This window comes from Rhinolophus ferrumequinum, chromosome 14, assembly GCF_004115265.2.
Source record: "Rhinolophus ferrumequinum isolate MPI-CBG mRhiFer1 chromosome 14, mRhiFer1_v1.p, whole genome shotgun sequence".
Lineage (NCBI taxonomy): Eukaryota > Metazoa > Chordata > Mammalia > Chiroptera > Rhinolophidae > Rhinolophus > Rhinolophus ferrumequinum.
The window spans coordinates 22,324,256-22,340,748 of NC_046297.1; the positions used below are offsets into that span (position 1 = coordinate 22,324,256).

The window sequence follows — 16,493 nt, forward strand, 5'->3', positions numbered from 1 at the left end:
CCTGAAAAAAATTACAGAGAGAAAGGAACTCTTATTCCAATCCTTGAAAGAGTTTCTAGATAATTAAGATAATCTAGATAATATAGTTAAGGTTTTTTTTTTTTACAAAACTTGAGAAAATTTAATAAACAGCCTTTTATGAACAAACAAAAATCTTTAACGTTGCTGATTTACAACATAGCATTGTGAATTTAATAAGTCACGTACCACCCCAACCTTTTGTAGTCTTTTAAAGGCTTTATGTTGCTACTCCTGTGCAGTAAGTAGGTGACATACGTAATTATTCCAATGTTGCAGATGAGGAAATTCAGGCACAGAGTGCTGAAGGGATGGAGGGATCGGGTCATACAGCAAGGCAGAAGCAGAGCAGAGCACACAGTTCAGGACTGCAGGCAACTGGTGCTGTTGCCATCACTAACTGCATTTCACAGTGAGTCTGCTGACCTTGAGATTAGAGGGGCCTTCTGGATATGAGAGGGAAAGCTTTCAGTCAGTATGGATATAGTTGTAAATGGCTTATGTATCCCAGCTGGAAAACCGCTTTATAGGCCTCACAGAATTATCGTAAACTTTGAGTGAAGATTTAAGACTGTTGTTTCAGGATTAACTATATTTAAATTGTGACATAACAAATTAGAGTGAAAAATCAAGATTGTCAATGCAAGTTCACAAAATATTGGTGGAAAATATTTAAGGTTCATATGAAAGTTATAGCTTTTTGATGTAATATACATCATTCTTATTTTGTGAGTTCTTGAGAATTAAAAAACTTTGATAAGAATTTTTAGGTAACTTATCTAACATACCTAAATAACTTGGGGAAAAAATAGCCTATATACTTTAGTTGAAAAACAAATAACAGATGTAAAAGAAAATAACATTTGTTTCAATAAATTTGTTTATATGTACTATCTCAATTTATAGAAGGAAAAAAACCTTTCAAGATATGATAATTATCCCCATTTTAACATGAAAAAATTGAGACTTAGACATGGTAAGTAACTTATCAGTGGTTCCCACATTTTTAGTTGCAAAGTTATGACTCCCAAGATCATGTTAAGCCAATTCTCCAAGAATAGTTTTTAACAAAATGCACATTCTCTCTTGCACACATGTGCACACACATACATACAGAGACACATGTATACATGTAAACAGAATTTAATTCTAGGTGATTTATGCAACTACCTTGTATATAAAGTGTGCACAAAGAAAGGAATGAGTAATTGTACTACAGCATCAAGTTGTGATAAAGTAATGCTTGTGTCTTTAAGGCTGCAGCTTGAAAGCAAATGGCCTAGAATGCTGAGCCTGCTAGGGTGAGCTTTCTCCTGTTTAGTAGGTTCTAGAAATGTCCAGCTTCTGGAGAGCTAGCTATTTAAAGGATGATATGTAACCTGAAGAGTCATTATATAGCGCATACTTCAACACAAACTTTGGAGTTAATTCCAGTTAGTAGACATAAATCCAGCAGTACTGGTCAGAGAAGGCAAAAGCCGAAAGGTTTCTGTTCCTTCTTGGGCATTTGAAGTTCTCAACTCTTAATGATATAACTATTTAAAGCATTAGAATTTCAGCTATCACTTTATTTTATAAAACTGGTGGTGTCCTAGATCATAATCTGAATTTTTTTATTAAAGTGTCAGTGTACTTTGTCTTATTTGTTTGCTTTGTGAATTAACTCCATCAAATTTTAAATTCATCTGACTGCTTTTCTCTTTCGACTTTTTCCTAACTGGTTTTAAGATTGCTACTGCCTGTTTCTGACTCTTTGTGTTCAGAGAATACGAACTAATTCATTACAAACATTGTCTCTCTCTTCTGTTTATTCATTCCTTCTTCATTTTTTCATCACACTTTCTTTTAGCATCTAGTCTATTCCAGGCAGAATTCTAGGTGTTGGGATACAGCAGTGAACAAAACAATGTCTGTGTGATTAAGAGTCTTCCTTCTGGGGGAGGAGAGAGATACAATAAATAAATGCTCAGTTAGTTATATGTGAGGTAATAAGTTTTATGAAGAAAGCTATACCTGTAGTCTCTTTTCTTCAATCCACCACATTTTACTGTTTTCCAAAGCTGAATAGGAATGGCTTTTTAAATGTCAGCTTATTTAAATGTCTCAAACCCTGGTCACTGAGACAGGTCATTCTGTATTAAGCAAATACTGATGGTAGATTATAAGTAAAGTGACACTCACCCCCTCTTCCCAGTTTTATCTATTCTAAAACACTGTTTATTTTGGTATATTTTGTGTATATTTTAAAGTGCTCAATTTTTTAATCTACTTAAGTTCTACCATGGTATAACTTCTTTACATGATCCTTTGTTACTTCATTGTTTTATGACATTTAGTTAAGGTCTTCATTTTTAAATTTATACTTAATTATTGATACTCATGAAAAATAAAAACCATGAACTTGTGAGCAGAAATCCTCTAAAATGATTGATAGAAAGAATTTTCATATATATGCTTTTCCTTTTTTTTGTGGTGAGTCTTATACTTAACTTTTCATTGATGTTGAACATTTTTAAATTTAATAAGCTCACACAAAAAAATGGTATTTTGCTAATTTCATGACAGCATCTTGCCAAAATTTGTCATTTAAATTTATACAAAGTTCCAGGTAAAATCTCTGTCATATAACTTCCTTCAGTGAGGTTAAAAATAAGTGCAAAAACCGCAGTTAATTTTGAACCAACCTAGTAATTAGTAGCCCACTAAAACCAATTTAATTTTCCACATTCATTTTATTTAATGAAATTAATGATTATAATCTTTGAGTGTCAAAGGTTTATGTGGAATGATAGAACGTTGGTAAATTAAATATTATATATTACCACTAGAGGGTAGTGTTTCCTGTTTATATTACTCCAAATGATCTAGTCTGATAAATCACACTAGTGCTAAAAGTATCTTTATTTTTAAAATACCTTATTTTCATAATCTTAAACAGGTCCTTAAAAGTTTACATTAGTGACTCAATGGAGACATTGAATGGATTATTATATTTACTTTTTAATTCAAATTCTCTCTTTAGCCCATTATTCCTATGTTTACACAAAATATTCGAGAAGGATTTAGATCCCTTGGAGGAACAAGTAAGTTTTGGTTCATATGGTTTTTCTAATTATATTATTTACAATGTAATATTTTAAATATTTGGGCTTTTGAATTCTATAAGGGTTCAAAAGTTAGATATTTTTCTGTTTAGATATTTTTCTATTTAAAGTCTAAATGATAACTGGTTATAAGTAATGGCAGTTTTTAGATGATAGGTTTTCATTAAGTCTCATATACATACTGAAGCTTATTTCTCGGGCTCTTTAAAATTACAGAGAATATTATCTAATTTACTGTATTAAAACATGTTATTGAAGGTTAGGACAAATTTACGTATAACCCAGGCTGTCTTCCTAACTCACCCTTGAAGTTACAGCTTTAAAAATGGATGACAATATGGTATTGAATTAAAATGAACAACCTAAGGAGATACAATTTGCCTTGGTTTATTTCTGTTAGGTTTTTTGTTTTTAAAATATTTTAAACCGTGATACATTTACATTGAAAAGTTCTTTTTGCTGACTTTTAATTAATTGATAATAAAATAAGTTCTGAATCTAGTTATAGGGTGATAACATTTAGATGTGCTTTTCTTTGCAATGTCTCTGTTGTTTTCTTTTTATTTTAAAATTATCAGTTTATTGTTATACCCTATGCTTTATATATTTGGTTGATTGTATTTTATGTCTGTAGTGTTTTATTAGTGTTTTTCTATCCACATTCAAGTCTTCTCCCAAAAAACTTCTCTTGCTTCTTTTATGTCCAGTGTTGGTGTATTGTTGATATTCCATTATGTTTTTTAGGTCTTACTTTCTTTTGTTTTTTTGTTTTTTTCCCCAAAAAGTGGAAAGGTGGGTTGATGTGATGTTTAACTTTTCTTGTGGAATTATTCCCATTTTCCATCAGATCATTTCTTCTGAATTTGAAAGTTGCAAACTGAAATTATTCCTAATTTTGTTTCTTTAATTGCAAAGTGGTTTTAAAATTATTTTTGACTGCTTTTAACTTTGATAGTTGATTATCTGAAAAATTTAGTGTCCAGTGATTTTTTTTTTTTTACTGTTACTTTGAGTCTTATGGTGTATTCTGTGATTCCATATGTAAACAGTGTTATAAACTTCCAGTACAATTCATGATTTATTTATTCCATGTTGCTTGCCTTTCTTGGATTCATTTTTTAAAAACTTAGTCATATAATCCATCAGTTTACATTATCACCACTTTTAATCTTGCTAAATTTTATACCTGGTCACTTGGATTAGTAACTCTTGTCTTTGTTACATTATTCCTAATTTGCAATAACATTTTTAGTCTTTACTGAGTTTATTAATGCATTTTAGTCTCATGTTTATGTGAATTTTTTTTGCACTTCCAATTTTTTCCTTTTTTTTTTTTCCATATAAGTCACATATTTGTGAGTTTCTTGACTTTAGCTCTAGTTTTTGGTTTCAGTCTTTACCCTTTGCAATACTAGTAATTGGTTTGCCTTTTAAAATTCTCATGTTTTTAAAAGCTCATCTTTTTAAAAATTAATAGACCTTATTTTTTGACCATTTTTAGGTTTACAGGAAAATTGAGCAGAAAATACATCGTCACTCCCCAGTTTCTTCTATTATTAACTTCTTGCTCATTTGTTTCAATTGATGAAAAACTCATATTTAAAAAAAAAAAACTAATTATCAGGAGATGTCACCTTCCTCTAAGTCTTACATAATTAATTTGAAAGTTTACAATTACATGCTCAGAATATTTAATCAATTAAAATGATTTTGTTTACTTTAAACAGGGTTATTTAGATGGCTTTATGAAAAATTCCGTTATCCATTTGCTCCAATGTATGGAGGTTTTCCAGTGAAGTTACGCACCTATTTAGGTGATCCCATTCCATATGATCCAGAGATAACAGCAGAAGAATTAGCTGAAAAGGTAAATTATTTCTTTCTTAGTCCTTGGATAGATTTTTACTTTCAATTATTATGTTAAAAATTAATTCATTTACTTATTTTCATGCATGTTCTAGATCAGTGGTGATTTCTTCCCCATAGAACATTTGGCAATGTCTGGAGACATTTTTTATTGTCCCAATGGGCAGGACTTGGGAGGTGGTAGTGCTATTGGCATCTAGTGAACAGAAGCCAGGGATAGTAGTAAACATCCTATGATGCACAGGACAGCTCCCCACAACAAAGAGCTATTCATTCTAAAATGTGACAATTAAAAATGTCTCTAGACATTGCCGTATGTTGCCTGGTGTGCAAAATCTCCCCGGGTTGAGAGCTGCTGTGTTAGGGTATTATGGAAGCACAAAGGAAAGTTATCTAGATTAGATTAGGGACATTTCCTTGAGGGAGGTAATGCTTGATTTTGATTTTGAAAGACAAGAAGGGATTAGGTGGGCAAAGAGTAATGAGGTAGATAGAGGGAACTGAATACATAACAGGATGACAACATGAAATAGCATGAAATCTTCAGGGAGCTGAGGGTAGTCTGGTATAGCTAGACAGGTTATTGTAAGAAATGAGGTTAGAAACTTAGGAAGGTTCTGGACTATGATGGCTTATAATTGATTTTGTTTACTGAAATCCAGGGGAGGTATTGAAAGATGAATGATGTAATGGATTTGTATTTAGAAAGATCACTAGAAGTGATATGGAGGCTAATTTGAGTGAGACCAATAGAATTTCAAAGGGGAAAGAGAGTACTTTGCAAGGGAAAAAATAGGAAAGCTTTCTGAATGAGGGCATTTGTAGTGGGTCTTGAAAGATGGGCATGACTTGGACATGTGGATTTGGGACCGGAGGGAGAGTATGAACAAAGAAACTGGTAGGAACTGAGTTGACTGCATTTACCAACAGTGTTGAGCAGTCTGATGTGATTAGAATAGCAAGGTTGGGAAAGACTGCCCAATAAATTCTCCAGGAATTTTGCAAAGCATATCAACATCTTAAAGATTCTAAGAAGCCCTGCAATAAAGAGGTCTATTTAACTTTGTTTCAAAGAGCATTTTCCAGTCTCAGCTGGCAAAAACCACCTCCCTGTTTTTCCTTGTATAGTGCTTAATAACAGCGGTAGAATAAACTTGGGGGGTGTCACTACCTTAGTGGGTACGGTTTGGTAAATGAAACTGGAGAAGTAAGTAGCAGCTACATTTTTAGGCACTTAAATATCAGACTAGGGAATTTGTCTATCAAATATATTTCAATTAGGATAGGCCTCTGTTTGGAAGTGGCTCGTATCGCTTCTACTCACAGTTTTTTGACCAAAGCAAGTAGATATATAATCTCTTCATCTACAGTGGTTTGTGAAAATGATGCTAGCAATTGTGATTGCTTAGATACAAATAAATAAATGTGCGCTCTTTAAGATCAGAGGTTATGCTATGAATTTTTGTGTCTCCAGTTCCCAGCAGTGTTAGATATTTAATTAGATCTCAATACGTGTTTGATGAATGGATGAGTTAGATAATGATTTCTTTATCTACTTGAAAGGGAAAGCAAGGTACAGATTTGAGACTTTACAGGGATGGAATGTACCAGAGTTGAAAACTAATTCTATATAGGTAGTTAGCTGCAGGACATCTATGTATATATGTTTATATACATAGGTTTTGGGAGATATTTTACTGGAGTTTGGGAGAGAAGTCAGAATTGGTGATGAAGTTCTAGAAGTCATTTGCTGAGACAATTACTGAAGCCATGAGCTTTACAGGGCAGGTTAGAGAGAAAAAGGAGGGGTCTGAGGACAGACTGTAGGAGATGTGACATGTAAGGATTGGGCCATGGAAAACAACCAAAGCTGACTGAAAGGGAAATAGCAGAGGGGTAGGAAAACAAGTAAATTTGTGTGAGAGAAATCAGCATCTGAGGTTTTTTAAAAAATAGGAATGAGCAGTAATATTCATTCCTGCAGACATCAAGCAACATGAGATGAGAAAAGACCACTCAGCTTGCAATTACACTTACAGAGAGTATGAAACTACAGAAAAGCAATAAATGTCATGTAATTGAATCACCTAGAAAATGGGATGAATGTGTTACGACTTTTATACCAGCCTTTTGTATACAGTCTGATTTTTTTTTTAAGTTTTTAAAATTGTGGTAAAAACACTTGACAAAATTTATCAACCATGTAAGTGTATGGCTCAGTAGTGTTGAATATATTCACATTGTTGTGAACTGGTTTCTAGAACCTTTTCATCCTGCAAAACTGAATCTCTCTACCCACTGTACACCAACTACCTCTCTCTCTTTTTTTTCCTCTCTTTCCCTCCTTCCCTCCCTCCCTCCTCTTTCCTTCCTTCCTTCCTTCCTTCCTTCCTTCCTTCCTTCCTTCCTTCCTTCCTTCCTTCCTTCTATTTCATATATATCCATCAACACTTTATTTTGGTTCCTAATTATGGGCTACGCAAGATTCCTTTTTTCCCCCAGCTTTATTGAGATATAATTGACATATAATATTGTGTAAGTTTAAGGTGTACAGCATGAAGATTTGATACATGTATATATTGCAAAATGGTTATCACAATAAGGTTAGTAAACACGTCCATCACCTCACCCTACCTTTTTTTGTGTGGTGAGAATATTTAAGATCTACTCTAAACAACTTTCAAATATATAATACAGTATTGTTAACTATAGTCATCATACTGTACATTAGAACTTACTTGTCTTATAACTAGAAGTTTGTTCCCCTTGACCAACATCTCAGCCTTCCCCCACCACCTAGCCTCTGGCAATTACTATTCTCTCTGTTTCCATGAATTCAGCTTTTTAAAATTCCACATATAAGTGAGATCATATACCAACCAACTCCCCATTTATTCCTCCCCTAAACCCTCGACAACCACCATTCAACATTTTGTTACTATTATTTTTGACTACTTTAGAAACCACATATGAGTGGAATTATACAGTATTTGTCTTTTTGTGATGGGTTCATTTCACTTAGCGTAATGTCGTCAGGGTTTATCATATTGTAGTATGTGACAGGATTTCCTTTTTTTTTTTTTATAAGGCTGAGTAATTATTCCATTGTATGCATATACCACATTTTGTTTATTCATTCATCCATTTATTCCTGGGTGGACATCTGGATTTGCTTCCATTTTCTTGGCTGTTTGTATAATACTACAGTGAACATAGTATGCAAATGTCCAAAAACCCTGCTTTGAATTCTTTTGGATATATACTTAGAAGTGAGATTGCTGGATCATATGTGCAAAGGAAAAACTCCAGTTTTTCCCTCCTGTGTAGAGAAAAACCTGTTTTTCCCTACTATATCTTTCTTTCACCTGCGAGTCTACTTTTGCACAGAACACTTCTGGTCACCAACTATGTGAAGGTTTTTTTCCCCCGCACCAAGCAATTCTCTGACACCAGCTGGATGTCTTACAATTTAACTCAATTCTGACACTATTTACCTGGAGATTGTGTCAGATCCCACAGGTTAAGACTGCTCCCACCACACTTCAGATACCAGTCAAAAGAGTAGGTCCCTAGGTTACCCACAATTTCTGTCCGATTTGGCTACAGATTGTAGGTTCCTATGGCCCCCTCCGCATGTTTCATTAATTTGCTAAAGGAGCTCACAGAACTCAGGGAAACACCTTTGCCAGTTTATTAAAGGATATGACAAAGGATACAGATGAACAGCCAGATGCAGAGATATGTAGGGCGAGGTCTGGGAGGATCCCACTTGTAGGAGTTTCAGTCCCCGTGGAATTGGGGTGTGTCACCATCCAGGTGTGGATGTGTTCTCCAACCTGGAAGCTCCTTTCTCCTTGTACTATTGGGATTTTATGAATGCTTCCTCACATAAACATTATCAGTTAACTCCATTTTTATCCCCTCTCCCCGCTCTGGAAAATGGGGAGTAAAGTTGAAAATTCCAAGCTTCTAATCATGACTTAGTCTTTCCAGTGACCAGCCCTCATCCAGGAGCCCACCCAGAATTGCCTCAATAACAGAAGATGCCCCTAATACCCAGGAAATTACAAGGGTTTCAGGAACTCACTCTGTGTCAGAAACCGAAGGCAGGATCAATATATATTTTCTATTATCTCATAATATGCTAATTCTATTTTTAATTTTTTGAGGAATCTCCTCCATACTGTTTTCTATAGTATCTATGCCATTTTACATTCCCATCTACAGTGCACAAGGGATCTAATTTCTCTACATCCTCACCAATACTTTTTTTTTATAGTAACCATACTAATGGGTATGAGCTAGTATCTTCATTGTAGTTTTGATTTGCATTTCACTAATGATTAATGATGTTGAGTACCTTTTCATATGCTTGTTGGCCATTTGTGTATCTTTTTTGGAGAACTGTCTGTTCATTTGCCCATTTTTTTAATTGTATAATTTGGGTTTTTTGTTGAATTGTAGAATTTCTTTATATATCTGGGTATTAACCCCTCATTAGTTATGATTTGCAGACATTTTCTCCCATTCCTTAGGTTCCTTTTCACCTTGTTCATTGTTTGTTTTGATGTGCAGAAGTTTTGGAATTTGATGTAGTCCCATTTGTCTATTTTTGCTTTTGTTGCCTGTGCTTATCATTCTTTTACATGTGGATATCCAGTTTTCCCACCACCATTTGTTGAGGAGACTGCCCTTTCCCCATTGTGTGGTCTTAGCTCCCTTGTCAAAGATCATTGGATTATATGTGCAAAGATTTATTTCTGGGTTATTTTGTTCCATTGGTCTATATGTCTGTCTTTATGCCAGTTTTTGATTACTGTTGCTTTGTAATATGTTTTGAAATTAGGAAATAAAGAGGCTTGCAACTTTGATTTTCTTTTTCAATTCAAATTTATTTTGGCTATTCAGGGTCCTTTGAAATTCCATATGAATTTTAGATGTTTCTTCCTATTTCTGCAAAAAGTTCTGTTGGGATTTTGATAGGGATTTCCTTGAATGTGTAGATCACTTTGGACAGTATGGTCATCTTAACAATATTAAATCTTCCAATCCATGAACACAGGATATCTTTCCATTTATTTGTGTCTTCTTTAATTTCTTTCAGCAATGTTTTACAGTTTTCAATGTATAAGACTCTTTTCTTTGGTTAAGTTTATTCCTAAGTATTTTATTCTATTTGATGCTGTCGTAAATGGGATTGTTCTCTCATTTTCTTTTTCAAGTTGTTCATTGTTAGTATATAAAAACACACTGATTTTTGTATGTTGATTTTGTATTTTGCAACTTTGCTGAATTCATTTATTAGTTCTAGCAGGTTTTTGTGACATCTTTGGGGTTTTCTACATATAAAATCATATCATCTGTAAACAAAGATAATATTACTTCTTCTTTTCCATGTATAGTCTGAATTAATCCTTACATCAAGACCTTAATATCACTGTTTTATCGATGAGAAAACTGGATGATTTATTCAGCTTTGCTGGGTTATGCTGTGGTAGGAAACAACCACAGAATCTCAGAAAGTTAAGACAATAAAAATTACAAAGCTTACTTATTGTTCATGTTATGTTTTTCCTGAGGTCCATGTCTTGTTTATCTGGGACTGAAAAAGCCCTGTGTGAGTCGTTGCCATTTGCATGACCAAAGGAAAAGGTCAGGAATGGAACCATGAGATGGCTCTTAAAGCTTCTGTTTGGAAGTGGCTCACTAACTCCCACTGACATTTTATTGACCAAAGCAGTCACACGGCCACACTGGACTCTAGTGGACCCGGCCCTGGATTCTCGCACAGCGATGGCCTAGAAAAGAGGGGCCTGGTGGGCAGAGGGAAGGAGTGACTAGAGTACACACTGCCATACTGGGACCCGGCCCTGGATTCTCGCACAGCGATGGCCTAGAAAAGAGGGGCCTGGTGGGCAGAGGGAAGGAATGACTAGAGTATACACTGCCATACTGGGACTCAGAACGGCCAGACACTTAGAAAAGAATTTGCAGCTGAACCAGCTATAATGTTATATTAGATGACACTATTCAAATCAAGCAGCTGATACGTAAGTTTCACAAAGGAAACAATGATACATTTTGTGCCTTGTCTATGAACTTCATTCTTAGAAAACTTACGTCTAATTATTCTACTGGTTCTTTAAGCACACTCATAGTTTATTGCTCTCTTTTATCCTGATAGTAAAATCCTATGACACTGATTTTTAGGATTAGGACATGGTCTCCACAAAGCACGACTCTTTTCTTATCCTGCAGCAATGCCTTTCTGAGATGGCTGCAGGAGCTGTACACCAGACTGGGACCTCACCCTGTGACATTGCTTTTGCCCACACACACTTTATTGTTAATATAACACATTTCTTTGCTGCTCCCTAACAGATGCATTCTCCTTTAGGATATAACTAAATTCTGTTTTGTTCTTTTTACTTTTTTTTTTTCCTGCCTATCTATTAGGATTTAAGTGGGTCAGAGCTAGTTAGGAACACTTTTTTACAGAGACTGTCTTCTTTTTATGGTCAAAATAGAAAGTAATGGAGAGAGAGGGGGAAAAAAGGCCTGGCATGCTTATCAGAGGTTTCTTCTAGGTCTAAAATTAAACGAATCATGTTCCCTTATTTTTCTTAGTTAAGGAAAACGTATTACTGATAAATTCCAGTGACTTGATTTTTCATATAAGAGTTTTTCATGAGAGATACCTTTTAATATTTACTCATACTCATATCACAGGTGGAGTTAGATATTTTATATATTAAAAAGGTATATATACAAGGTTTATATGTATATGTTTATATGTATATGTATGTACATGTACTCATATGTACATACCGTGTATCCTCGAAAAGAAGATCTAGCCGGACAATCAGTTCTAGTGCGTCTTTTGGAGCAAAAAATTAATATAAGACCCGGTATTATAATATATTATATTATATTATGGTCTTAAATTATAGTAAAATAAGACTGGGTCTTATATTAATTTTTGCTCCAAAAGATGCATTAGAACTGATTGTCTGGCTAGGTCTTATTTTGGGGGAAATACGGTATGTACATATGGTTTATATACATACATGCATGCATGCATGCATGCATACATACATACCTTACCAATTCAAACCAAATAAGGAAGGAAAGGCCTTTCTGGAGCATTGAAATACCTCAGTTATTGTCTCTAGTTACTTTATTTACTTCATTGTCAATACTTACAGTAATAGAACTAGTCTGCTAAAAGCATAGTTTAGTAGAATTTCTTGAGGGAATTTAAATATATAGTTGCCATATCCATATTTTTTTTATCATAAGTTGTCATTATTGAGCCAAAGTATCCTTGAAATAAAGAGTACTTGAAATTTTCCTTTTGTGAATACATTGTTATGATTTTTCAATCTTCCTTGTTAATAATACAAACATGGACTATAGCATAAGGATCCCTGGACTGTCACAAATTCAAAATTACTAGCATCCAAATTAATGTAGAAATGAAACCTCATTTAAAAAATGGGTGATAGACTGACTGTTCAGACATTTGATTGTGGAGAACCATTTTGTAAATACTATTTCAATCTAAATTAAAATATACTGTACTAATGCTGAAGAGGACACAGGATATTTCCTTCAAGTTCTTTCAGTCTTAACCTGTTTCTATGTTTACAATATCTGTTTCTGTTTGTCTCTTTGCCTCTCTGTCTACATTCTCATAATACACATCCACCTATGCATATACAGATTTATTTTCATATAAATATACATGTATTATTAAGGTGGAAAGAAGATGGAGAGATTTAAGTGGTATTGGGATGGGGCGATACTAATGGAGGCTGCAAATGGATTGGCTACTTTGAATGAGAAGCAGGAGTCATTAGGATGACTCCTTGGTTTTGGCTTACTTGGGTAGATTCATGGTAGTGTCATTTGCTGAAATAGGGAGGGAACTCAAGAAAGGGCAAAGTATAAGCGGGGGAAGAATGTTAGTTTAGTCTTAAATTAAGCAGGTTGAGTTTGAGATACCTTTAAAACATTCAGGGGGTCATATTGAACATTCCTGTCTGAAACTGAGTGGGCTGGAGATATAAATTTGGGAGTCATTAGCAAATGGATGGTAATTAAAGCTGTAGAAATGGATAAGATTACTGAATCTTTGAAGAATAAGTCAGTGCCTGATTTGGGGATTATAAATCTGCAAAAGGAGATTGAAAGGAGCAGCCTGAAAGTTAGAAGAAAACCTAGCTTTTCCTCTAGTGTGATAGTTACAGAGGCAAGATCAGTGATGATTGAGAGGTCAAGTAAGATTAAAAGAAGGTCTATTGGATTTAGTGACAAAAGGGTGATCTTTGCAATGGTTGTATTTCCTTAATGCGAAGCTCTGACATTTTCTTCACCCCAAAATCCTTCTTTGACACCTCAATTCATACTAAACAACGTCCGTACTTTTTCACTTGGTATTTAACTCCCTTCATGGTTTCACTGAATTCTAATTTTAATGCTTTATACCACCCAGCTTATACACAAATACCTGAAACTCCAGCCTAACTCACTAACTTGCCATTCCTTTGAAGTTATTTTTCTGTGGTCTTTTCCCTCATGCTTCTTCCTGCACTGTTATTGAAATTTTACTGGTCCTTGGAGACCCAGACCAAACAGTACCCTGTTCATGTGTCTTTCCCTGGTCATTGCCTACCAAAGGGGATCACAAGTCTGAATTTCCAAATACTTTCTTTTCACGTCTCAGCTGAAAAGAACGTCTCACAAATAATCTTGCATTTTAATTACTTTGTACTTGATTATGCTTATTAAGTTATGAGTTCCTAGAGATTTGAGACTTGTTTCTCTAATGTTATAGCTTCCAAAGCATCTAATATTTTTTGAATAAGTGAATAAAATGTAAAAAAATACTTTACAGAACACAACCTATGTGTTAGTAACTGTGCCAACTACCTGAAGGCATGGTTTCAATTTCATTTAATCATAATAACTGTATGAAATAGTTCTCATTTCACTGATAAGAAAACTTACGCTTTAGAGAGGCACATTTTTTAAATACATCTTTGGGTTAGGGTTTATTATAAATAAAAAATTATATTTTTAAAGAGATGAAGTTCCAAGATTTGTAAAAATAAAGCTCTTTGAGAGGTTAGCATCTAAAAGGAAGTATGTATATATGTGCATGCATGAACCATGTACATACATAAAACATTATTTTAGATAGCCACAACTGATTTCAAAGTAAAAAAGTGTTGAAATTTGTCATGAATTTAATGGGAAACAAATAGTTTTACATTTCCTGATATATCCTACTTAGCTTTTCCATTGCTATGACTTAATTTAAATTCCTGTCTAGAAATTAAGGTAATGAACTAAAGTAAACTGTGTCAGCTCATTCATTCATAGTTTTCCTCACTTTTTCCTTTTGCATTGCCTGATATAATTGTTTGGTGTGTGTGGTGATGAAAGAAAAATGCACAGAAATCTATTATTCATTAATAGAAAGGAGTGAAGCTTCCATTTGCCTGCTAGAAAATTTCCTACTACTTTTTTTCTTGTGATTTTTTTCTTTATTCTTTAAAAAAGTGTTTATTGTGTGCAAGGCCTTGCTGTGCTCAATGCTGGAGAAATACTAAGATGCATCTTAAAGAGCTTACATTCTGGTGTAGAAAATATCTATGTGGACAATGCTGTAATTCAAGCATAATAAAATGAATATAGGAGATGTACTATGGGTGTACTAAGAATGAAATCATTAATTCTGAGAAGAGATGGGTGCTAAATTAGGGACGACTTCTTGAAAGTAGTAGTACATTAAAATCTTTACAAAAGAGATGATCTATATTGAGAACTAAAAGAATAATGGCTTTTCTTTTGTTTTCTTAATAGACGAAGAATGCTGTTCAAGCTTTGATTGATAAGCACCAAAGAATACCGGGAAACATTATGAGTGCTTTGTTAGAACGTTTTCATAAAAACCAAAAGATCAACTAAAAGAGATTTAATACATTTATATTAATACGTTTGTGTCTAATACTGTCTTCTAAATTTTGTAGGTTCTATAATTAGTATTTTTGTAAAAATCATGGTAATAAGCATCTTTCACTGAACTTGCTGAAAATTGTGTTGTCAATTTTGTGTTTGCAATCAATTGTGTCAAATTTTAAACAATAACTCATTACATGCCTAATAATTCAGAGAAATCACATTTCTTTTTATAAATTCCTAATATTGTATGATAAACATAGTAGAGTACTAGAGTTAAGTTTATTAATAATAGCAATTTAAATTAAATACACGTTCCTAAATAATGCATCTAATTTCTGTATCTGTTCTACTGAGCTAATTTTGCAAGATGGTATATAACCTAGGGTTTTGTACAGATGCTTAAGTTAGAAAAAAAAATGCCCTTTTATCTGCCCCTCATTCCTTTCATGCATGACTTTGGGCAAGTCACTGTAATGTTTTTGTGCCTCAACAATTCACTTTTTTTAAACATAATACTATGTTGAAGAATATTATTTTAAATTCTTTATATTTGCTGATATTGAGAACTGTAGAATTGAAATTATAACAATTAATTAAACAATACCAAGATCTTTTATAAGTTCATGTATATATTTTGTCCATTGGATGTTTAAATTATTCCTTTCAGGTATGATGTCAAGTTGCCAAGCACAATGAAGATGTTCTGTTTTTCAAATTGAATAAAAAAGAAATTAGGAAAAGTAAAATTTTTAATATTATTTTTAATATTATATTTTTAACGAGAATCTGTAGACAAACAGTATAGTATGTACTATGCATTGTCAGGCCTGTAACATGGCGTTAAAATTGCTTTAAGGTTAAAAAATCACTGTCGTGCTCTGCATTTCATGTCAGAAGCTGATTCTAGGCTGATGAAAGCAGAGTTAAAGAAAGCTCTGCTTTCGCTCAATATCATGGCTTATTCAGTTTGACTTTGAAGCCAGTCAAATGGTTTATTGTTTCAATAAAAATATACTTTAATGATGAATATATGTGGACACAAAGCTTTCTGAAAAATTAATGACTTTTGATTTGTTGTCTCCTTGAAATCTTACTGTCTCCTTAAAAGTATTTATTTAAACAATAGTACCAGAAATCAAATGCAGTATCTCCCTCTCCCTTTTTTAGATATTAACTTACTTGAATTTTTGTATATGTTTTTGTATAACAAATGTGTATGTATGTAATGTATATAAAATTAAGCAACATAAAAATAAAACTGGATTGTAATTTGTCTTGTGAAATTGCATGTGACATTTTCTTATTTTAAACTGATTTATTTTTTACCATTCATAGTCATGTGTTTCAGCCATAATGAATAAACCTTACTTTCCAATGTAATAAATATATTTTAATTTTAGTTTTAATGAAGAGTCAATTAATGATTATTTGCAGCTTTCTTTCCTTCTAACAGTGAGCAATGTTTGTTTAAAATTAATAAATATTTCCAGAATTAATGAGTAAATTGATCATAAAATGAATGAGAATAATGTTTTTGGG

General features: G+C 33.4%; 1 protein-coding gene across 5 annotated transcripts in view; it reads left to right on the plus strand.

Moving 5' to 3' along the window:
- Window positions 1–16,210, plus strand: part of TMEM68 (transmembrane protein 68) — a 45,545-nt gene extending 29,335 nt beyond the window's left edge. For 2 of the 5 annotated variants that reach the window (XM_033126363.1, XM_033126361.1), the window contains 3 exons: window positions 298–430; window positions 4,850–4,989; window positions 14,856–16,210. In XM_033126363.1, the coding sequence (XP_032982254.1) occupies window positions 298–430; window positions 4,850–4,989; window positions 14,856–14,960 (378 nt within the window). In that variant the 3' untranslated portion in view covers window positions 14,961–16,210. The other 3 variants (XM_033126364.1, XM_033126362.1, XM_033126365.1) reach the window with 3 other exon arrangements.
- The last annotated feature ends 283 nt before the right edge of the window (window positions 16,211–16,493 follow it).